The 25,854-nt window shown below is 39.0% G+C and overlaps 1 protein-coding gene across 1 annotated transcript in view; it reads right to left on the minus strand.

Annotated features, from left to right (window-relative positions):
* Positions 1–24,829, minus strand: part of NEO1 (neogenin 1) — a 256,126-nt gene extending 231,297 nt beyond the window's left edge. Inside the window, 1 exon segment of the mRNA XM_028506136.2 lies at positions 24,322–24,829. Coding sequence (XP_028361937.1) covers positions 24,322–24,451 — 130 coding nt within the window. The 5' untranslated portion in view covers positions 24,452–24,829.
* Positions 24,830–25,854: the final 1,025 nt, after the last annotated feature.

The raw sequence follows: 25,854 nt of genomic DNA on the forward strand, positions 1-25,854 counted from the left end.
AAGCAGTTTTTTGGCCGAGTTTATAGGATTTTCTATGTACACTATCATGTCATCTGCAAACAGTGACAGTTTTGTGTCCTCCTTTCCAATTTGGATGTCTTTTATTTCCTTTTCTTGTCTGATCACTGTGGCTAAAACTTCCAATAGTATATTGAATAGAAATGGTGAGAGTGGACAACCTTGTCTTGTTCCTGATCTTAGTGGAAAAGATTTTAGTTTTTGCCCATTGAGTATGATGTTGACTGTAGGTCTCTCATATATGACTTTTATTATGTTGAGGAATGCTCCCTCTATTTCCACTTTGCTGAGTGTTTTTATCATAAATGGGTGTTGTACCTTGTCAAATGCTTTTTCTGCATCTATTGATATGATCATGTGATTTTTGTCTTTGCTTTTGTTTATGTGATGTATTACAGTTACTGACTTGCAAATATTGTACCATCCTTGCATCCCTAGGATGAATCCCACTTGGTCATGTTGTATGATCTTTTTAATGTATTTTTGGATGCAGTTTGCCAATATTTTGTTGAGGATTTTAGCATCTATGTTCATCAGTGATATTGGCTTGAAGTTTTCTTTCTTTATTGTGTCTTTATCTGGTTTGGGGATTAAGATGATGCTGGCTTCATAAGAAGAGTTTGGGAGTCTTCCATTTTTTTGGATTTTTTGGAATAGTCTGTGAAGGATAGGGGTTAACTCTTCCTTAAATACTTTATAGAATTCTCCTGTGAAACCATCTGGTCCAGGGCTTTTGTGTGTTGGGAGTTTTTTGATTACTGCTTCAATTTCATCTGCTGTTATTGGTTTGTTCAAGCTTTCTGTTTCTTCATTGAGTTTTGGAAGATTATATTTTTCTAGAAATTTGTCCATTTCACCTAGGTTTTCAAATTTCTTGGCATACAGTTCTTCATAGTAATTTCTTGCAATCCTTTGTATTTCTGTAGTATCAGTTGTAGTCTCTTTCATTTCTGATTGTGTTTATTTGGGTCTTCTCTCTTTTTTTCTTGATGAGCCTGCTTAAAGGCTTGTCAATTTTGTTTATCTTTTCAAAGAACCAGCTCCTGGATTCACTGATCCTTAGAATTGTGCTTTTAGTCTCTATGTCATTTAATTCTGCTCTGATCTCAGTTATTTCCTTCCTTGAATATTCATCTATTCTTAAGTACTTTCCCTCCAGTTAAAGAGCAGCCTGGCCTCTCCTCCTCTCTAATCTAATACAAATATTTCTACTTGTGCTCAGAATCAACCCTTTATTTCCCCAACCTTCCCAGAAACCTTACACTACTGATTATTTCATTCCTTTTGTATATTCAAACTACCCATCTCAAATAGTCTCCCATTACCTTTTAAATGTGTTCATCTTGACCATTAAGCTCGTGTGCGCGCGCGTGCGCACACATACACACACACACACACCATTCTTACTAGATCTGAACTTCTACATTCAGTCATCTCTGTTCACAGCTAAATTTCTGGAACTTTCCAGTGTTAATTTCCTCCCTTCCCACTTGTCCCTCAACCTGCTTCCAAATTCCACTTAATGCTCCTAGCAAGGTCACCAATGACTTATGGGTGGCTAAATGCAAAAGACATTTTCTACTCCTCACAATACTTAATCAGCCAGCAAAATCTGATGCCCCCATCTTTACCTGTGATATAGCCCTCTCCTAGTCACCCTCCTACTGCTCTCGGTCCTCTGTCCTGTGACAGCAGTGCATCCTTCTCAACTCAACTGCACTATAAGCACACATCTCACAAAGCAGGAGTCTGTATCTTCCACCACTCTTTAGATTGTAACCACCTGCCTCCTGGATAACTCAAACACATATAAAATTCATTATGTTCAAAATCAAACCCATGCTTTTCTTGCCGCCAAACACTTCTTTCACCAAAAAAGATACTACCATCCCCATTGCTATATAAACCCCAAAGAACCTTAGGAAATCATCTTTGACATCTCCATACCCAACCCATCACCCAGTTCTATTTTATCAACTAATATCTACCCATTCTATACACTCTTTCCACCTCCACCATCCTAGTCCAAGTCATCACTGTAGACTGCCTGGACCACTGCCATAGCCTAGCGGTGAGACAACACCGCCACTGCTGCCTCCTCCAATTATGCACACGCACTATTTTCTTGCATGTGTTATACTGTTAAGATTATTTAACTGTCTTTTACTGACATTTCCAATTCTTTAAAGTTAGGCAAAGCACAAATTACTTGTTTCTATATATTCTTTCCCAAAACATTCCCACCAGAGTATGAACTTTACCAGGACGGGGTTTAAGTTTTAATCATCCTCATGGGCTTAACATAAAGCCTGGCATGTACTCAAAAAGTTCACTGAAGGAATTAGTCTGAAATTCACTGTCTTGGAAAAAGATTTTTAAAATTTTATATTTTAAAATTACATAAGACTTTTGGTTAATTTTTATTTATATTCCTGCTTCCAAAAGTTGAAGCAGTTAATAAAGCAAAACTAATTTTAAAATATATTGTAACTCTCAATCTTCCAAATTAGATTAATGGAATACAGTCCAAATCCTAATGACATTTCATAGTTGAAAAGTCATTAAAGGCCATTAGAGATAATGTGATTATTTCCATGGAAAAACAACTAGAAGACTTTCAGAGAAGTGGCAATTCTTCTCAATATTCTAAGCGATCATAGCTATAAAAAGTCATTCCTTGTACACAAGTGAGTAAATAGTAACTACCCAAACATATCCATTATATCTTACCTTAGAGAGGAAGTTCATTCAAAAACACTATTCCTAGCCCTGGCTGGCGTAGCTCAGTGGATGGAGAGTGGGCCGAGAACCAAAGCGTCTCAGGTTCGATTTCCAGTCAGGGCACATGCCTGGGTTGCAGGCCACGGCCCCCAGCAATTGCACATTGATGTCTCTCTCTCTCTCTCTTCCCCTCTCCCTCTCTCTCTCTCTCATCCCCCTCTAAAAATAAATTAATAAGATCTTTAAAATTAAAAAAAACACTATTCCTTTTAAACTCAGATGCAATATTCTGATGTTTTTATAGTCAACATGTACAAAGCATTTCTCAGCTTCTGTGAATAAAATGTTTCTTAAAATGCAGATTCCCAGGGTCCCAAACAACCAATTTTTATCTCTGTAGGTGTGTGATGATGCACTGTATAAGTCATTTAGGCATGCTGCCACTGGCTAAAGCAACCAAGCCTCTGAAAATATCTCACACTAATCTTAAAAGATACTATAAACTACTAAGGTTTGAAAAACAAAAACTTCCATCATTAATTTTCATCACAAAATCATCCTATGTTATGATACAAAACAAATGCTCATTAAATATTTCTTAAATTGAACTACTGAGTTAAATTACATTCATATAAGTCATATGTGCAGCTTGTAAAGTTATACTTCATTGCTTAATGAAACTGAAGATATTAATAGTTCACAATATCTCACAAAGCACACCACTACTTCCAGATGTTCTAATACCTGAACAAGTGTGAAAGCCACTGCATTGAAAACTGGAAACCTGACAGCAAGTGAACTTTATCATATCAAGTTTACAACATTACACAAACAAATAATGCGTTTAACCTAAGATGAACAAGATATGAAGAAAATTAACATATATTATGACAGAGTACTGGTCAGAAAAACCCAATGTAATAGCTTTCCCTACATTGTACTATTCTTGTTGGATGTAAAAGGAAGGTAGCCAACTCTCCTTACAGTATAGTCTATATCTATGACAGAAATACCCTTGTTCTTCCCAAAGGAGCATAATGAAGCTAGCCATATTCTTTTCCAACCCACCCTTCGGCCTGCTTTTCCTAATTACTTCTACTACATCCAATCTGTCAAACTTCACCCAAAGCATGAGTTCCAGACTAGAGAACTCGAGAGCAAGGGGTCCCCAACCTCTGGCCGTGGACTGGTACTGGTCAAGGTCTGTTAGGACCTGAGCTGTGCAGCTAGAGGTGAGCTTAAATGTAATGAATTATCCCAAAACATCCCCCAACCTGGGGCCATGGAAAAATTGTCTTCCACAAAATCCAGTCCCTGGTGTCAAAAGGCTGGGGACTGTTGCTCTAGAGTTAAGGCTGAAGCAGATTCCTAATTCTTTCCTTAAGTAGGAAATTTCATAATAAACACATAATACTTCCACTTTTCTATTTCATATCCTACCTACCTTAGTAAGCTCTGAATTCTTTATTTAAAAAAAAAGCCATGTCATCCTACATTCTATATATATATATGTGGAACAAATGAGTAAATACAATCATATACATATGTGTATACATAATAAATAAATATAATCCGTTATTATTTGATATGATCACCTGGACACAGGATAAACTGAAATTTACTACATAAAAAAAAGAATAACACAACCAAAATTATAAATAAGGCTTTGCCCTGGCTGGTGTGGCAGAATCAAAGAGTCGCCAGTTCGATTCCCAGTCGGGGTCCATGCCTGCACTGCAGGCCAGGTCCCCTGTAGGGGTCATGCAAGAGACAACCCCACACTGATGTTTCTCTCCCTCCCTTCCCGTCTCTAAAAATAAATAAGTAATTTGAAAAAAAATAAGGTTTTAACTGGAACATTATTTTCTACATATATAAAAACTACTATTAACATCTTTGTAAATATTCACTTATATTCAACAATGTAACTAATTAGTTAAAAAACAGAATCTTAAATGAACATAGGTGTTTTTGTTCTCTAAAAAAAAAGTTTCTCAGACTCAAAGAACGGTATCTCTGAGATTAAGAGACTTGCACCTGTCTGTAATCCCCAAACCTAGCACAGTCCTGAAAACACAGTCAGTATTTACAAAAATGTCTGTGGAATAAAATTAAAATAATAAAAAGAAATCTTTAAAAAGCCCCATTCTATGAAAGACATACTATCAGGCAAGAGTTAATTAGCCTATTAGAGTCCTTCAGTGATTGCTGAATTATAATCTATATGTACATAAAAATAAAAAGAAAATAATAAAACTAAACCAACTGAAAAAGAGAAAACACACAGTGTAGATTCATCAGTTCAAGATGACAAAACTGAACTCATAAATTTAACTAACACTCACCCAATACTCCACCCTAATATCCACTGAAACAATCAATGTAATTAAAAAAATACCTGGGTAAAAAAATATGTAGCCCACTGAAAATCACAGTTGAGTGCCAGCTATCTGTGGATCCAAGAAAAAAAAGGCTGCAAAACATCTGGCTGAAGCATTAAACGCTGCAGATAATGTGCAAAGTAGAGTGTAGAGACAAGGAGCAAAAAGAGAAGAAGCTGCTACTCTAGCTCCACAACCACCTGCCAGCATCTGAATTGAAAATTTGTAATTTCAGCACTGAAAATAAGTGCTTTGGCAGCAAACCTCCCTGCTTCACAGCAAATCTAAAAGTTTCCATCCTTCCATCTAGACCTGAAACATTAGAACAGTAACACACAGAAGTTCAAAAGAGCCTATCTTAACCAACAATGCTGAGCACACAGATACCATTCCGTCACCTCAATGACTGCACCAATAGATACTTAAATACCCTGAGGCTAAAGGATTGTTTTTTCAACTGAAATAAATTTTCCCTCTGGAACATGTACTAAGAGACAGAGAGAACAGCTTTAAAATATCATTATAATTCCCAACAGCAGAAATCTCAACTGTAGAAATCCTGAAAAAAAACTTGAGAGAACACCATGTGTATGAATAGAGAACAATATGAAATCAGGAAACTCTTCAAATGCTTTCAGCCATAAAACAATTGAATAATTTTTCAAAGAAACAATAGGGACAGTAAATCACAGACTACACAATGAAAAACCAGACGAGCTTGAAAATTTCTCACAGAATACAAATAAGAGCAAAGATGAAAGGGGCATTGGGAGAGTTCACCTTCCAGGAATGACAGAATGGGTGGTTCAGACCACTCTTCCACTAAGAACTAAAGAAAGTAGAGAAGTACAAAATGTAAGTACAAGGGTGATCAACATAGAAATTAAGGGACCGAGATCCAGAAAATGAAAAATATCTAGAGACAATTCTGGTATTAGAGCTGCTTTTGCCTAAAAGTATCTGCAGATTCTAAAGGCCACTACTGCTAAAAAGGCTAAGATGATGAGCATAGCTTCTGACAGGTTCAAGGGTCAATAATTGGAGTAATGGCATGCCAAACAGGAGGGAAAAGCCCTTAAACTGTGAATTAGAACCTCAAAGGGCTACTTGCAAGAAATAAAGGTAAATCCAAAACATTTTAGTTCATAGGGCCTGAAGGGCAATTTAAAATCATCTCAATTCCTGAATGCATTAAAGTGATGTGGGATCGTTAGTGACTCTAGAATAACAACATACCAGAAGAGAAGCAAAGGTAATTACTTTCTGGGAGAAGATAGTATCAATTCAGATTATCACCGTAATTTTTCATACACATACCTGGCATTCAATCACAAATAAATAAGCACATGAAAGAAAACCCCCTACCCTGGCTGGTGTGGCTCAGTGGATTGAGTGCTGGCCTGTGAACCAAAGGGTCGCCAGTTCAATTCCCAGTCAGGGCACATGCCTGGGTTGCAGGCCAGGTACCCCGTAGGGGGCACGTGAAAGGAAACCAACCACACAGTGATGTTTCTCTCCCTCTCTTTCTCCTTCCCTTACCCTCTGTCTAAAAATAAGTAAATAAATCTTTAAAAGAAAAAATCCAAATCAGGAGAAATAACAGACACAAAAGCAAACCCTCAGAGGAACACATACTATGGAATGGGTTTAAAGAATAAAGATACAAGATAGGGAATTTCATTAGAGGCCTAAAAACTATAAAATAAAACAGAATTAAAAATCTAGAACTGAAAAATATAATAAATGAATTTGAAAGTCACAACAGACTGTTGCTTTTTCCCTAACAACCAAAACAGGGCAGATATAGTCCTTCTGAATCCAGCAGAGAGAGTAATGAGGATCAAAGAAACCTAAGTGAACTAAGTTCCAATGTGAAAAAAGAACTATTTGGAGAGATAATGGACAAGAACTTGCCAAAACTGATGGAAGTAATTACCCCACAGATACAAGAAGCTCAACAAGCAGGTAAGTAAAAAGAACATCACAACTAGGCACATCACAGTCAGATTTCTGAAAAAAAAAAAAAAATAAGGAATACACTGAAAAGTGGCCAGTGGGGAAAGGGGGGAGGAAAGCACATTTTCTGCAAAGAGGAAAAACAAAATGTATAGCTGACTTCTCATCAAAAATGATGGAGTTCAACAAACAATGAAATGACATACTTAAAGGGCCTAAAGAAAAAACTGCCTTATCTATCTGGAATTCTACGTCCAGCCAAAAAAATAATCGAAATTGAAGGTGTTTTCAGACAGACAATAATTGAATGAATTCACCTCCAGCAAATGTAACTAAATACTAAAGGATACGCTCTAGACAGAAGAAAATGATCAATCTCAAATAGAAACTCAGAGATACAGAAAGAAACGGAGGAGCAACTGAGAAAACCTAAATAAATAACGACTTATAAAATAATGTCTTGTGGACCTCAAATATAACAAGAACTAAAAGACATGGCAGAAATATAAAAATTAGAAGTGAAAAACAAATGTAATTAACATGTTCTAAAGACCTGCATTGTCTAATAAATGGTCAAAGTAATGTCAAAGATGCATTTAGGAATCACTAAATGAATAGTAAAAGAATATATAACTGGTAAGCTAAAAAAAAAAGAGAAAAACTGAATCACTGAAAATAATCAAAAGAAAGCAAGAAAAGATTACAGAACAGGCAGAGTAAACAGAAATAAATAATAAGATGGAAAACTTAAAGTCATATATAATATATACATACACACACAACAAATATGTATGTATATAACCACACACACATGTATATATATGAGGTCTGTCTGGAAAAAGTCCAGCCATTGTTAACATAACAAGAGTGGTTTGCATGACATCAATGTAACCTGGCAGCCAAGGAGAGTGGACTGGAATGTACATGTATAAACAATTACAAGTCAGTGGGAGTAGTACATACCACTGAGTGAGCATGTGTATTGTGTGGCCATTGCATTCAAAATGACTGAGCAAGTACAGCAATGGATCTGAATCAAATTTCACATCAAGGTTTAACATTCTTCTGTGGAAACTATTCAGATGATTCGGAAGGCCACAGCTATGGACAACTGGTGATCAGCAGCTTTATTACAACAATGTGCCCACTCATATATCACATCTCGTTCAGAATTTTTTGGCAAAACTTCAAATTACCCAGGTAGCTCAACCCTGCTCCCCCAACAGTCCAGATTTGGCACCCTGAGACTTCTGGATTTTCCCCAAACTAAAATCACCGTTCAAAGGGAGGAGATTTCATTCCCTTGATGAGATTCAGAAAAATACAACAGGCCAGCTGATGGTGATTGGGAGAACTGTGTGAGGTCCCAAGGTGTCTTTTTTAAAGGGGACTGAGGTGTCACTGTCCTATGCACAACATTTCTTGTATCTTGTATCTTTCTCAATAAATGTCTCGAATTTTTCAAATCACATTGCTGGATAACATCTGGATGGACCTCGTACATGCTGTCTACCACAGACCCACCTCAGAACAAAAGACACACACTGACTAAAAGTAAAGGGACAAATAAAAAAGACATTTCATGAAAATGGAAATGAAAAAACATGGGGTATCAATGTGTACATTTGTTAAAATTGACTTTTAAACAAAGGCTATATTAAGAGATAAAGGACACTAAATAATGAAAAGGGAGCAATCCAACAAGAGGATATAACCCTTGTAAACATTTATGCACCCATATAGGAACACATAAATATATAAAGCAAATCTTGATGGACATAAAGGGAAAGGCCAACAGTAATACATCATAGTTGAGGATTTTAACAACTCACTGACATCAATAGATAGATCTTCCACACAGAAAATCAACAAGGAAATGGCCTTAAATAACATACTAGATCAGATGAATGTAACTGATATCTACAGAACATTTCATTTCAAAGCAGCACAATATACATTCTTCTCAAGCACACATGAAACATTTTCTAGGATAGACCACATGTTAGGACACAAAACAAATCTCAATAAATTAAAGACAACTGAAATCATATCAAGCATCTTCTATGACCATAATGGTATGAAATTACTAATCAATCACAAGAAAAAAACAAAAAACACACAAAGACCTGGAGGCTAAATAACATGTTACTAAACAATGGATGGGTTAGCAATAAGATCAAGGAAAAATCTATAAGATATCTTGAAACAGATAAAGATTAGAACACAACACCCCAAAGTCTACGGGACACAGAAAAAGCAGTCCTAAAAGGGAAATTCATAGCAGTACAGGCCTACCTCAACAAATAAGAAATCTCAAATAAACTAACTTCACACTTAAAGGAACTTGAAAAAGAATAACAAAGCCCAAAGACAGTGGAAGAAAGGAAATAATAAAGATCAGAGCAGAAATAAATGAAATAGTCTTAAAAAATACAAAAGATCAACAAAATCAAAATATGGTTCTTAGAAAAGATAAACAAAGCTGACAAATCTTTAAACAGACCCATCAAGAAAAAAGAAAGAGGGCCCAAATAAAATCAGAAAGAAGAGAAGTAACAACTGACACCAAAGAAACATAAAGGACTGTAAGAAAATATTACGAACTATATGCCAACAAATTGGACGATCTGCAAGAAATGGATAAATTCCTAGAAATGTACAATCTGCCAGAGCTGAATCAGGAAGAATCAGAGAATCTGAATAGACAGATTAAAACTAGTTAAATTGAAGCAGTAATCAACAAACTTCCAACAAAAAACAAAAAGTCCTGGCAAGATGGCTTCACAGGTGAATTTTGCCAATCATTCAAAGAACTAACACCTTTCTTTCTCAAACTATTTCAAAAATTAATGCGAATAGGAGACTTCAAGCTCATTTTACAAGACCAGCATTATCCTATTTCCAAAATTAGGTAAAGACACTATAAAGAAAAAAATTATAGGCCTATATCTCTGATGAACATATACTAATTAGCAAACCAAATTCAGCAACACATTAAAAAATCATACACCATGATCAAGTGAGATTTTTGCAGGGATGCAAGTTTGTTACAAAATCCATAAATCAATAATGTGATATACCACATAAACAAAATGAAGGATTAAAATCACACTTTCATATCAACAGATGCACAAAAAGCATTTGATAAAATCCAACAGCTATTTGATAAAAGCTCTCAGCAAAGTGGGAATAGAGGAAACATACCTCAACTTAATAAAGGCTATATATGATAAACCCACTGCCAGCATCATACTCAACGGGTAAAACTACAAGCATTTCCCTTAACATGGGGAATAAGACAGTGATGTTTGCTTTTACCGCTCGATTATTCGAGATAGTACTGGAAGTTCTAACCACAGCAGAAGTAGTAGTAAAAGGCATCCAAATTGGGAAGGAGAAAGTAAAATTGTCATTAGTTGCAGATGACATGATACTGTATATAGAGAACCCTAAAATTTCCAACAAAAAAATACTAGAACTGATAAACTCAGTACAGTAGCAGGATACAAAATAAGTATCCAAAAATCATTTGCATTTTTATATAACAATAATGAACTATTAGGAAAGGAAACAAAGAAAACCCCTTTTACAATTACACCAAAAAATAAAATACCTAGGAATAAATTTAACCAAGGATGTGAAGAACCTGTACTTGAAAAATTATAAGATACTGAAGAAAGAAACTGAAGATGATACAAATAAGTGGAAGTATATAGTGCATTCAGGCACAGGAAGAATTAACATCACTAAAATGCCCATCAGTAAATGAGTAGGTAAAACAACTATGGTATATTTACATAATGGAATACTACTTGACCATAGAAAAGGAAATCTTACCCTTTGCAACAACATGTATTGACCTGGAGAGCATTATGCTAAGTGAAATAAGCCAGTCAAAGAGAAGTACTATATGATTTCCCTTATATGTAGAATCTAGTGAACACAATAAACTAACAAACAAAATAGAAACACACTCACAGATACAGAGAACAGCTGTCAGAGGGGTAGGGGTGTTTGAGGGCTGGGTGAGAAGGGTGAAAGGGTTAAAACAAAACAAAAAAACTCCTCAAGGACACAGACAACAGTACAGTGATTACCAGACGAAAGGGGTTGTAGGGGGAGGGTACAATAGGCTATAAGAGGGATAAATGGTGATAGGAGACTTGACATGGGGTGGTGAACACACAATACAATATATAGATGATGTCATCATAGAATTATATACTTGAAACCTATATAATTTTATTAACCAATGTCACCCCAATGAATTCAATAAAAAATAAAAATGAATAAAATTTACACAATGCTTGATTTTTCTATTTCACTCTGCCGGTGTTTTAGTGTTCTGAGAAACATTTCCATTCTATTGCATATTTTAAATTAAAAATCCTGGAGTTTATTTTGAAAAAGAAATAAAATAAAAAGCCTTCAAATACAGCTCATATTCCCCTTCTAAGAAACTTGAAGTAAATACTCCATACTCCAAACTAAATCCTCAACATAAGCTCATCCATCCAACAATATAATTATACACAGCCATCATATAAAAATATAAGCCAAATTATATAAGCATTATCTAATTTTCATGTATTTTTAGCTAGCTTCTCCTTCTCATTTATAATAGTAATGAAAACAACAACAATTTATATTTAATGAGTGATTAAGATAAGCCAGGCTCTGTTCTAAGCATGGATACACATTACCTCATTCACTGTTTACCTTCAGCCCAATAGGATGGTAAATTCTTATGTGTGTTATTTAAAGGAAAGAATTATTCAGAGTTGTCTTTGTAAGCCTCCCCTCTCCCTGTCTAGCACTGTAACCTACAGCATACATGCAGGGGGCAAGGGGAAAGAAGCAACAGTACTTTAGCACTATCCCACTTATTCAGATGTTTCTGAATAAGACAGCATAGGTGAAATGAACTTTATTATTTTTCATGGCGCTGATTCTAGGTACTTATCTCTCCTCATCTGCAGACAGAGTAATAGTTCCTTCCTTTGGACACCTAACTACGGGTCTATGTTCAAGTCTTGGTCCTAAGTTTTCTTTTTCCTTTCTCAGAGATATGATCTGGTTGCATGGCTTGAACTATCACTTTGATCAGGTAATTTCTAAACCTACATTTCTAGCCAAAGGTCTGGACAGATTTCCTATTTGAGCCCTAATTCTGTAATACCTTTATAGAGATGTTCCACTGGCATCACGGGCTCAACATATTCAAAATGAAAATCATATCCCATCCTGCCCCCAAACTTGTCTCTCCTCCTGCAATCTTAATTCACTTTCCACTTTAAACCTCCTCAGCACCTTGAGCCAAAATAGTATTCAAGTTATCTGATTAACTGATCTTACTCACTCTAAACCAAAATGCTCATCCTGTCTTGAAAGAATATATTTCAATTCCTATTTTTCACTCAAATCAATAAATAAAATATGTAACTTTTTTCCTTCAAAATAGAATAGTTTGAAAGCTTATAATCCATATCAAGTAAATACAAGCAGTGGTTAGAAGTCAGATAAGCAAACTGACTCAGTTCCTCAGTTCACTTCTTGTTAAGTTAAAAACTGTAAGCAGCCATGAAAGTTCAGGCAGTTATAAAGTTTTAACTGTTCCTATTCTTAATTACGTATTGCTTATATTAATTAACCATTGATTCAAGAAAAGATAGAGCAATGTTAAGAAAAGACACAAACAGACAATTCTCAGAAACAATATAAACCATCAATAAAAATCGAAAAAGATGCTGAACTCCATTTTAAAATATAAAATTTAAAAAGATACTTTTTCACCTATCAAATTAGTAAAGACTAAGAAGCCTAAAATAACTAGTGTGTTGGCAAGAGGGTGAGGAAACAGGCACTCTCACTCACTGGTGATAGAGTAAACTAGCTTTTTGGACAACAATTTGGAAATATCAAAAATTTTAATACACATGCTATTTTACCCCTCTATTCCATATTCACAAACTTATTATACAGTGTATTTAAACATGTACACAAAGACACTTGTAAAAGTGGGTTCAATGAATATGTTTGCAATTAAAATGTTGGGAGCATCAAAGGAGAATTGGTTGAATAAATTATGATACACCTATAAAACGCCATATGGTTATCAAAACAGCTGAGATAAATTTATATGTACTCACATAAAAACATTTCTGAAAACAAGTTGGAAAACAGTATGCATGACCCAACTGGTTAGTTTTGTTACATATGTATCATATATCGTAAATATTTAATTATATACACAAAACTCCATAGCTATTAAAAGTGGTTACCTATGGGGAGAGAGCTGGCATATATGATCTCACTTTTTATTTTACATATTGTTTGAACTTTTGTTTTTAATTTTTTTAAAAGTCAAACCAACAATTAACTTTACCAAAAAATTAAAAATAAACATACACATCAGGGTTAGAGATGCTAACAAAGATCAATTCCATGGCTAGACAGAATGGGGACTGGCAGAGAAGGAACCCTGCCAGGCCGCTTCACCTCCCTGCCTATTCACATTCCCTTTTCTCTCACCTCAGGTGTCAACCTGATCCAAACTAATTTGAGGTGAGGTGAGACTCCAGGGATTTCTGAGGGAAGATCCCAGACAGCAACCTTATAGTATGCAGGACAAAAGAAAGGGCCAGGGCAGGCAATACCCATTAGCCGTGATGGAGAGGGAAACTCCTCAATCTGACTGAGACAATTATGTCTGTTTAAGGGAAGATCTTTGTGTTATGTTTGTTTTAAATCTTCCTTTGTTGTTGTTAGGTATTGTTCCCAAATTTCTACCCACTTCTCATCAGCTATGGGCTTAGAAAATCAGATAATAACAAAGTCTGTTAGAACTGCTTGTGAATTGAAGGTACACAGGCTCTCAACAAGCACCTTTGGGACTCTGAGAAATTTATTTATTTTGATGCACAGACTTTGAAAATTACATCTTTTTTCACATTTTTGTATTGTTGTTCAAGTACAGTTGTCGCCTTCCCTCCCCCCGCCCCCCCCCCAAGCATACCCACCTCCTACCCTCAAACCCACCCTCTTTGGGTTTGCCCCTGTGTCCTTCACAGTTGTTCCTGAAAACCCTTCCCCCTTTTCTCCCCATTTATCCCCTCCCACCTCCCCTCTGGTCACTGTCAGTTTGCTCTTCATTTCACTGTCTCTGGTTATACTTTGCTTGCTTGTTTTGTTGATTAGGTTCCACTTATAGGTGAGATCACATGGTAGTTGTCTTTCACTACTTGGCTTATTTCACTTAGACTTTAAAAATTATGTCTTAATTTCCTAGTCTTCAGTTATAATCTGGAGGTAAGGGTGCAAAATGGTTGAGTTCTATGTAGGCGAAGTGTTACTCTTAAAGGAGTTATTGCCACACAATCCCTTGGGTGTGTAATTATGTACATTTAAAACAACAAATAACCCCACAGCAAACTTCAAAAGCTTCATGAATTAACCAAAAGATCCTCAAATTTTAGTTGTTACATCAAAAGTTATGCTGTAAATAAAAAGTAATAAAACTTATAATTTATTATTCTATCCCTATATTGTAAATTATAATACCACTGTCCTAATTAGACCATATGTATAAAAATTTATCTTAGTGATTCTTTTACTCTACAGCTGAAAATAAATATTCTGTATTCAGTTCCTATGCAGTATCATTTTAAAAATTCATTCTGCTCAGGACTGCTCAGTAAGCTTTCCTGGCTATTACTGACCAATAATAAATCCTGAAAACCAGTTCAATCAATCTCCGGATCTCCCAAAGACATGGAGGTAGCTGCACCCGCAGATGGTCCCATTACTAGCATTCTCATGTATTCAAACATTCTGGTCATCACTTCTTGTAGAGGAAATGAAAAATAACTCCCTCTGAGAATTCAAGAATTCTAGTCTACTAACTTGGTAAAACTAAGTAAGGATTACTCTAAAGATACACAACCAATACTGTAAGAGAAAGCTGCATTAGTGCTTGATTAACAGTAACATAATGATTCCAGAGTTTGTCTGTCCACCTACAGCAGTAGTGACACTTTGTCCCTCTAACTCAAGCTTTCTATTATCTAGGGGCATGTCTTATCTCTGCTATTAGACCAAGACTCCCTGAAGATAGAAAGCATATCCAGTTCTTCTTAGTATCTCCACAGTGCATAGCTTTGTGCATAATCAGCAAAGACAACATGTTTGCAACTAGCCAAAATTACCTAAAATTTTAGTTTTGGCTACAAAGAAACTGTTCAACTGACTGGGAAATTAAATTTAAAAATTCTCACTATAAAACAACTTTAGCCCCAGCTGGTGTGGCTCAGTGGATTCAGTGCCAGCCTGCAAATGGAAAGGTCACTCACTGGTTTGATTCCTGGCAGGCTGCAAGGCAGGTCCCCAGTCCAAGGTGTGCGAGAGACAACCAACCAATGTACCTCTTGCACATCAATGTTTCTATCCCTCTCTTTCCCTCTCCCTTCCCCTCTCTGAAAACAAAATAAATAAATGAAACAAAAAAAACCCCAACAACTTTAAAGAAGGTTATTTCTCATGGTTCTTTTTAAGAGGAAAAGGAAAGATACAAACTGAATTTCAAACTGCCCAACTGTTAACTTCTTAACAAGAATACAAATACTACTGATTTCAGTAAAATAAAATCTATATAAACCACTACCTCTCTCCTTTACATAAGGAGGTGAAAGGAGAATCAAACTCTACTCATTTCAGCCAGATGAGCAATCTGGCTTTACATTCCTTACAAATCTAAGAATAAAGAACTAGTATTTCAAGTAACACTGCAATTTAAAATATCTCACAATTGCTTAACACTTAACCTTTATTTCTTGAAATCAGTCTGAAAGCTATTTTTACACATACAACATAAAATCATACAATCATTTACAAGCAACTTAAAAAGATTTTCCCAATCACACCCAACTTTACACCAGGAAAAAAAAATGTACAATCACTTGAATGTCAGAGAACAACAAAAGTAATTCTTGCATCCAAGAACAGAAAAGATCAGTGTTCAGACACAAGAACTGAATAGAGAACATTTAACTGAGATAAATCCCACCACTAGATTTCATAGATGTCAAGAGGTACAGAAACTCAGAGGTAGAAAGGAACTTTGAGATTACCTATTAATTGGATAATTAATTAACTCTCAGTCAGCAGATGAAACAGAAAAGCTATGGGACCTGCATTTAAAATAATGGCCTATGTACCCAAAGTGCACAATTAAAGGTAAAAACACCTTGAAAAAATGGACACCCCCATACACACAAAAATGATCTTTTTACTAATAATCCCATGTGTGGGAATCTAAAATATAGATAGAAAAGGCCACGTACAGGAAGATGTTCATGACAGCATTCTTCATTATAGCAAAACCAAAGACTTCAACATCCACAGTAGGAGAACAGAGGCAGTATGAAGTATAATAACAAGCACAGGCTTTGGACCTGGAAAGACCTGGATTCAAATGCCAACTTCTCCACTTTAGAGCTGTGAGACCTATAGCAAATCACTTACTATTTGAGACTCAGTTACCTCAACTGTAGAACGGGGGGATATTACCATCTTTTTCACAGGGTTGTGTAAGGGACTGAATGCATGTAAAAGGGTTGGCACAGCACTTGGAGCTCAGCGAGTGTTCAATAAATACTACTTTTATTGGCAAGTATTAATATCCATTCACTGGAAGATTATACATATATTTTAAATAATGGTTATAGGAAAATCTATATATACAAAATACATAGTTAAAAACAACAGTGGTATGATCCTGCTTATGTGTAAAAAATAAAACTATACATATATATGTAAATGCAGAGGGAAAAGTATGAAAAGTGGTTAGTTATGGGTAAAAAAATTTGTTGGTAGGCATGATAAAACTTTTTACTTTATGTACTTCTATATTGTTTTACTTCAAGCATGTATTTAAATATTTTTAATAATTTTTAAAATGCACCATGATTACCAAGTAAAATTAATGCACCACTTTGACAGTAACTAGAAAAAAATATACCAAAATTATACCAGTGGGTCTAAATGAATTTTGGGTCAAAAACCTCTTTTCATTCTAAATGAATCCAAACTTTGGGTTATATTTTAGTATCATTTTGTAGTGGTTTATGTTTCAGGATAAGTTCAACTTTTGGAAATCATAAACACAAAACATCTTCCTCACCTCACTTAACTCACTAGTCAATATGAACTTAACATATAGTCACTTCCCTTGTCTGTTTTCCTATTGCTAATGCAACTTTACCTAGAAGCCAAAACACTTACCAATGGTATGGGAAATACCTCCCAACCATGCAGAAGTCAATAATAAAACCAAGTGTTTGAAAATAAAAACTATTAAATAAATAAATAGAGCCCCACATAATGAGAATAATGTTGCCCTAATATTTTTATTAGCACAGAGAAAACTCATGAAGAAACCAACAATGATCAATTAAGCCAACAGAAAAATACATATACTCTTTCAAAAATTAATACAATTATAGTATTTTAAAAAATATTTTATCTGTGTATATTTAGAGAGAGGGGAAGGGAGAGACAAAGAGAGGGAGAGAAACATTGGTGTGTGGTTGCCTCATGTGTGTCCCTCACAGGGGACCTGGCTCTCAACCTAGGCATGTGCCCCAACTGGGAATTGAACCAGCGACCCTTTGCTTCACAGTCCAGTGTCAATCCACTGAGCCACACCAGCCAGGCAGAATTACAGTATATTTTTAAGTTCATAAAGAAACATTAAAACCATTCTAATAGATACTGCACTTTATAGTTTAAAAGTAATTTTACATATCATTCTTCTGACAACCCCCAGCAGATACTACATGGGAAGGTACAGAACCCTAAGTCATATCCCAAATACACCACTTCCAAATCATGTCTTCTTTCATTATCCCACATCACATTATTAATTTTAATATGGTTTACTAAAAGTGATCACATTTCTTATCTCCTCTGAGCTTTCATCCTGGAAACCTATGACCTCTGCTATACCTCATCCTGCTAGGCAGGCAGAGCAGGGCATAAGTCCCTGTATACAGACAACTCAGCAAGAACAATGACCTTTCCAAAGATGTCAAAACTTACAAACACTAAAGTTGCAGCATATGCCAGGTAGGATAACCAAATTCATGATGAATGGGTCAGAAAACGAAGGAACGTAAAGAGTGGCTGAAGGAATTAAAGTTGATTAACTTAGAAAAAGGGGTGAGTGATACACACACACACAAATTTTATCATCAGACACGTGAAGGGCCATCATATAAAGGAATGAGACATGCAGTAAGGCCCAGTGGTTAAAAAACAAAGGCAATTCAACATTTGTCCCACAAACGTTAACTGGGTATTGACTCTGTGCCAGATGCTTGTGCTCCACTAGGCAAGGCACACAAAGGTGAATAAGAGAAGTTCTAATCCTCAAGAAGTTCAGACTAGTAGAGGGGGCAAGAAAATTAGTAACACAGATGAAAAGTATTGAGAAAGTTATGGGAATACAGAGAATGAAGACTCTAATTGTTTGGGGGTTGGGCTAGCACAGAAAAATTCACTGAATACAGGAGTAGGAGTTCCAGAAGTGGACAAGGTGGGGAGTGGCATTAATAGGAAAAGAGCAGCATGGAGACATGAAGCTCTGTAGCTGATCTGGAGTGGGAACACCAGGTACACATTACAGGTGCCTAGAGGTACGGCTTTAAGTTGAGGGTAAGGAAGGCCAGTGGCAAAGAACACAAGGGACCTCACAATCTCCATACCAGGAAGTGTAGGCTCTAACACTCAAGCTATGGAACTCTTAATTAGAGGCTGTAATAAGTAGGAGTGGCATGCTCAGAAAAATACATAAAACTGCTCATTCCAGAAGGACAGACTCCTAAAGGATAACTGTGGAGATAAAGAGATTAATTTATAAAGCCAATATTGTTAGTCTAGGTGGAAATGCTGATGAAAAGATACAGATTCAAGAAATATCTAGAAGGTTAAAAATCTAACAGAACTACTGGCTATGAGAATGAGGGGAAGGAGAGGGTCCAGGATGACCTCTAGATTTCACCCTGGCTGACTGGTGAACAGATGCCCAATGTATGTAACACCAGAAGACAAATTAATGCAATCATTCAAACAACAGTAGTGCCAAGGGCCAGGAATTGGTTTGTCACAACCCACAGAAAAGGGATGAGGAAAGCAGGATGGAAGAAAACCAAAGATGAATTTACCTCTGGTGTTGTGTAATGTAAGGTGACTACTCAGTGAAGCTACTGAGTGGCATGTGAAAAAGAATGGACTTCCGGCAAGATGAAGGAATAGGTGGACGCACCGTACCTCCTCACACAACCAAGATTAGAACAATTTACAGACAGAATAACACTCAGAACTGACAGAGGATTTATCTGAATGGAAGTCGGACAGCCAAGAAGTTGAAGTAGACCTATACATCCAGACTGGTAGTACGGTAGTACTGAGCCCAATAGACGACGAGCCAGGCAGGCTAGGGGCTGGCGCGGGTCAGCAGCACGCAGAGGTCAGGGAAAATTTGGCGCCAAATCGGCGCAACAGCCATCCAGAGCACAAGAACGCAGCGGTGATCCCTGAGTACGCAAGCTGCAGCTGGCGGACCCAGTGAGGCAGCGATTGTGGACCAGGGCAGAGCTCACAGCCCAGAATCCCAGAGAAGGGTCTGAGCCCAGGAGAACGGAACTAACGCCATTGTTCCCTCCCGTCCCGCTCCTGCCCCCACATATAACGTCACAATCTAGTGACTGGGGTGCCCAGCCCCGGTGAACACCTAAGGCTCCGCCCCGCCACTGTAACAAGAGCGACCAGCCGGAAGGGAAAAAAAAGGAGAGACAGGGAAAGACATAACATATGTTTCCAACAGAACAGATCAGTCCCCCAGGACTCATCCTTTTGAGCGACCAAGAAATAGTCAATCTATCAGATGCACAGTTCAAAACACTGGTTATCAGAAAGCTCACGGAATTGGTTGATTTGGGGCACAAATTAGATGAAAGGATGCAGGTTACCATAAAAGAGATGCAGGAAGATATACGGAGGAGAGCCAATAGTGAAAGGAAGGAATCTGAGTCTCAAAACAATACAGTGGACCAGAAGGAAGATAGAATCAACCAAGCAGAAAAGCACGATGAAATAAGAATTCAAAAAAACGAGGAAAAGCTTAAGACCATCGAGGACACCTTTAAACGTTCCAATATCCGAATTACAGGGGTACCAGAATGGGAAAGGGAAAAGCAGCAGATTGAGCATGTATTTGAACAAATAATAAAGGAGAACTTCCCCAATCTGGCAAAGGGAACAGTCTTCCAAGAAGTCCAAGAAGCTCAGAGAGCCCCAAAGAAGTTGGACCCAAGAAGAAACACACCAAGGCACATCATAATTACATTAGCCAAGGCAAAAATGAAGGAGAGAATCCTAGAAGCAGCAAGAGATAAGGGGACAGTCACCTACAAAGGAGTTCCCATCAGACTGTCAGCTGATTTCTCCAAAGAGACCTTACAGGCAAAAAGGGGCTGGAAAGAAATATTCCAAGTCATGAAAGACAAGGACCTACATCCCAGATTGCTCTACCCAGCAAAGCTCTCATTTAGAATGGAAGGGCAGATAAAGTGCTTTTCAGATAAGGTCAAGTTAAAGGAGTTCATCATCACCAAGCCCTTATTTTATGAAATGTTAAAGGGACTTATCTAAGAAAAGAAGATAAAGAAAAGACATGTATAAGTAAAAGGACAGCAAACTCACAATTATTAACAAACACACCTAAAGCAAAACCAAAAGAAACTAAGTAAACAACTAGAATAGGAACAGAACCACAGAAATGGAGGGCACATGGAGGGCTAGCAGCAGGGGGGTGGGAGGAGGAGAGAGGGGGAAAAGGTACAGAGAATAAGTAGCATAGAATGTAGGTTGAAAATAGATAGGGGGAGGGCAAGAATAGTACGGGAAATGTAGAAGCTAAAGAACTCATAAGTATGACACATGGACATGAACTAAAGGGGGGGAACATGGGTGGGAGAGGGTGTACAGGGTGGAGGGGAGAGAAGGGGGGAAATGGGACAACTGTAATAGCGTAATCAATAAAATATATTAAAAAAAAAGAAAAAGAATGGACTAGGGGAGTTGTTAGCTCACCAGGAGCAACTGAAGACTAGCAGAATGTGCAATGACATCAACTTTAGATACCAATATTTAATGGGGGAAAGGGCTGAAAGAAAAACCTGCAAAGCAAGTGAAAATTGATCAGGGATGAATCAGGAGATGCCAAAATAGGCAAGAAAAAAAATTCAAGAAGGGTGGGGAGGGTGAAAATTGAAGTTAAATGTACTGCATAAAGAAAGGTTTACTAACAGAAGTTATTGAAAACCGAAATAGAGTACCTTGCGAGGTAATGAATGATATCATCAAGCAACTGATGAAAGGAGATAGAGTGCTTATATAAGATCTTGACAAGAGAATTCTTACCTTAAATGAAAAGCATAGCTACATGACCTCTGCAGTACACCTCTGCAATCCAGATCATGGCTAGCCTCAACACCATAATGGCATTTCACCAAATACTCTTTTGCAATCTAACCAATAAATGGGATATTTGGTTATTCTAATAAAAGTTTTTTTTAAATGTCTACATACTTCATGTAACTCATAAGCAACCAATACCGAATTAAAACTTTTCACTAATTCTGCTCTTGGGGTATAAAATGTTGCTGCAGAAAGTGTGGAAATATCTGATCTAGTCTACTTCAAATTCAGACTGATTTCAAATGAACTCTTAACCTTCCTAGCCTTCTCCATTCCTGCATTCCAATTCCCTTCATTACCATTCCCTTAACACCTTCACTCTGATTAGAAAAGACCTCATTACAAAGGCTGCTCGGTCTCATCACCTTTCCCCAGGTCCCTACATAGTCTTCCCTTTCTAAAATGATCTTGTACCTAATCATTTCAAATCCTTCCACCACTGCTGACTATCTTCTATCACTAGTCCTTCCCTTCTGTTCTCCTCATCTCCTCATGTCTACAGTCTACCCTAGAGTTGAAAAAACACTTCATTTACTGTTGTCCTACACTCCATTTTCCTCCTTTTACTACCAAATACCTCCATTCCCCTACCACCTACAGAAAGGTTTCTGAGTCTACCCCTCTACAACAAAAACAAATAAAACCACTGACAAATGACATCTGATATACTGACAGCTTGTTCCATAAGCTGCTTACTCAGTTCACTTACTCAGTTCTCAATTCCCTTGATCTCTCTGCAACTGACCAGAGAACTGACCAATCCCCTCCTTACTGAAGTTATTCTTTTAGCTTTTGTAACTAGGCAAGATGGTTTGTAGAAAACACTCTGGGTCCAAGAATCAGAAGATCTATGTTCTAGACCCAACTATACTATTAATTAGCTGTCAGCCTCCCCACTTCTACTCGTAACATCTCAGGTCTCACTTCTGAGACACATTGACACCCAGATTAAGTCAGGTTCCTGCAATATAAACTTTCTCAAAACCTATTCTTCTCTTCTGCAGTGCTTACCACAACTACTTATATCATCAGCAGTTAAGGGCTACCTTTCCTACCCACACACCAGACTGTAAGCTTCGTGAAGGCAGAGTACATGCACATTTCAGCAATGGCTTGCACTTCATCAGCGCATAATAAAACCCCATCAACTGAATTAATGGTGGAATAAATGTTACAACCACTTTCTAAAAGACTGCTTATTATTTTTATTATCCTAAGTAATAAAATTGCTAGCATTTACTTTCAAAATTACTGACAAAATTTTAAAGAGAAATTCCAGTTACCTAAAACATACAGAATATGATAAACAACATATACATATTTTACATATAAAATTAAATAAGAGTAAAAGAGAACTTGTTTTGCCCATCCACAAGAATAGAATGGGCTGGATCAGTTACCTACATTTTGGTACCAAAAGGTGTACTCTAAACTATGTTTAGGCAAATGCGGAAGTCCGAGTTTGATACTAAAACACTAGTTCACATATCTGTTTAAATAATACCCATTGGTACTTCAGTTTTAAAATTTTAACGCTGGCAAAAATCACGAGGTATATCAAACTCTACAAGAAAATCAAAAGAACGTTTGTCAGCCAAGTTCATTGCAGTGTGATTGTAACTTTCACATGAATCAGGGGAAAACAAGATGTCACTTTCAAATGCGAAATTTCAGATCAAGCAAGTAGGTGAAAGTTATGTCAAGTTTAATGATACACCACCTTGGTTAAACAATTTAAACAGATTACATGCTAATTTGCCTTTCAACTGCTGAGTGTGTCCAGTTCCTCAACCACACTATAGGTCTTTACAGGCAACTTTGGTGTTAATTAGCCTATTTAAGTAAATAGAAATGCAGATGATTTCAATAATCTGTGCTATGTTAAAACCCTGAAAATGGCTTTTGAGGCTAAATGTATTTAAATAGTGTCACTTGAAAACAACTTAAAAGTATGTAAAATCCAATGCTTAAACCACCCCTAGGTTAAGCGCAGTTAGGCTATACAGTTGTAATCACCAGGAATGAAGCATTTCCTGATGGAAACACTAACAGATACAATCACTTGAACCCTTTTCCAAGGCGCCCTCATCGTTAAATCACACCACTGGTTCTGAGGGAGTAATTGTGCCCCCTGGCACCTTCTGTTCCGCCACCTTGGGGCCCGGCACCAGTAGTCCCTGGAGATAAAACAGCGCTTCCCAGGGACTTCGGCCGGGAAATCCCTGGCCAAGGGAGGCGGAGTTCAAGCGCCCCCCGCCCTGCCCGCCGCCACCCCCGCCCCTTCCTTTCCTTGAAAATTAATGAATTGGCCGTACGATTGTTTATTTAATGAGGTGTGTAGTGGCCTCTACTGGTGCTTGTGTGAGCACAAGAATGTCCCACTCTTACAAGTGGGATGAGCCTGGGGGAGGGGAAGGAAGCTAGGGAGGCGAGAGGTGAACCTGCCTTCGGGTACAAAGCGCAGAACTAGACCGGGTAGCCCCGGACGCACTCCAAGGCCACCCCAACCCTGGAGGCGCCCCCGCCCGCTTACTTCATTCCCCACCCAGAGCGATCCGCTTTCCCTTCAGCAAGCCGAGACCAGTGGAGAAGTTCCTGCACGTTTCCTCCTAGATCCTAAACAAAAACACCGCAACCACAGCTGGTGCCGGTACGGCGCCCCTGCCCCCACCCGTACCCGCCCGGCCCGCGCCCAGCGCCCACCGCTTACCTGGGGACTGCGGCGGGGAGCTGCTTCTGGCGGCCGCAGCTCCCGGCGCCCAGTGCCCGAGCAGCAGCAGGCAACAGAGCCAAAAGGAGGAGGTGCTGAGGAGTCGCCGAGCTCCCCGCTCCGCCGCCATCTCTTGCCCGCGAGCGGCGGCGACTGTGCCGCGGAGCCCTTGCCTCCTTCCCTCCTGCACGCCTCAACCGGTCCTTCGCTGCAGGCTCGGCTCCCGCGACCGCCGCTGCTCCAGCCCGGCCCGACCCGGCCCGCGCGGCCTCTCTTCGCGGGAGGGGAGACTCGGGGGCGCCTCCCTCCTACAGCGGGGCGGAGAGGGAGGAGAGGGGGGAGTCAGTACATTCCGGGCCGGGATGGGGCGTGGGGGCGGCAATCGGTCTCCAGGTTCCAGGCGCCGCCACCCGCCGCCGACTCCGGCTCCGCACACCAGCTCGAGGGGGGCGGAGACCGCGGAGTCGGGGGTAGTAGGCGGGGGCCTGGGGCGCACACCCCCGCGCACGCGCACGCGCGGCTCCCTCGCCCGCACCCCTCGGCTCCTCGCGCAGCCCGCCCCCGCTCCAATCCCGGTGGCCGCCCGGCAGGCCCGCTCCCCTCCCCCTTCTCCCCCGAGCTGCGACGGGGCGCCAGGCGCGCGCTGGCGCTCCCTTTGGCTTCAGGAAAACCCCGGAGAAGCGGATCCTTCTTCTTGCTTACACCCGCTTCGCGCAGCTGCTCGGTCGAGAGAAGAAATTCACCCCGGTCACCTCCGGACGCCTCCGGGTGCGGAGGCCCGAGGACTAGAAGCGCTCCAAATCCGAGCTTGTCAGGGTGGCCGGAGCGGACGCGCGCCCCTCTGCAGCGTGGACCCGGGCCTCTATATAGGGCCTGAGAGGAAACCGAATGGCCTCCGGGAGGAAACCTGGGTGCGCGGAGGTCGGAGTGGGGATTTATGTGCTCGCCAAAAACAATAGTGAGCCCGCCGAGCTCTGACTGGGACCTGGCGCGGTTCCCATAGGAGGGGACCACCGCGCCGCCACTGATCGCCCGCTTCCCGGCCGCGCCGCCGGGGCCGTGAGCTTCCCGGGACAGTGCCGGGACCCGCCTGGACCGCGGTGCTCGCGTCACTCGGCCTCGAGCCAAGGAAGCTGGGTACGGACAAAGTGCCGGGTGTCCACTTCTCCAGCTCGTGCCGGGGCCCGGGATGAGCCCCGGGACTCCCAGGGCTGATCCTTTTGACTGTAACTGAAACCGTTTACCTCTGTCTTTGCTGGGCACTTCTCATTTTCCTACCTGGAAATCACGTCTTTTGCCGGGAAACCAGGAGCAAGAGGGATATGATTTTAAAACACTTGGTAATCCGGAGGCAGTCAGGAGAAGACAGCTTATAGTTAGTTACACTGCTTGCAGATAAGAATAATTTTATAGGTTATATCCATAGAAATATTTTAAAATTTCTTTGTATGACAATGTATTTAGAGAATCATGTTTTCATTGTTAGTGTGCGTTGAATTTTGATTCACTGTGACTTCCCACAAAAAAGGGATG

Source organism: Phyllostomus discolor, chromosome 1 (assembly GCF_004126475.2).
Source record: "Phyllostomus discolor isolate MPI-MPIP mPhyDis1 chromosome 1, mPhyDis1.pri.v3, whole genome shotgun sequence".
In the NCBI taxonomy this organism is placed as follows: Eukaryota; Metazoa; Chordata; class Mammalia; order Chiroptera; family Phyllostomidae; genus Phyllostomus; species Phyllostomus discolor.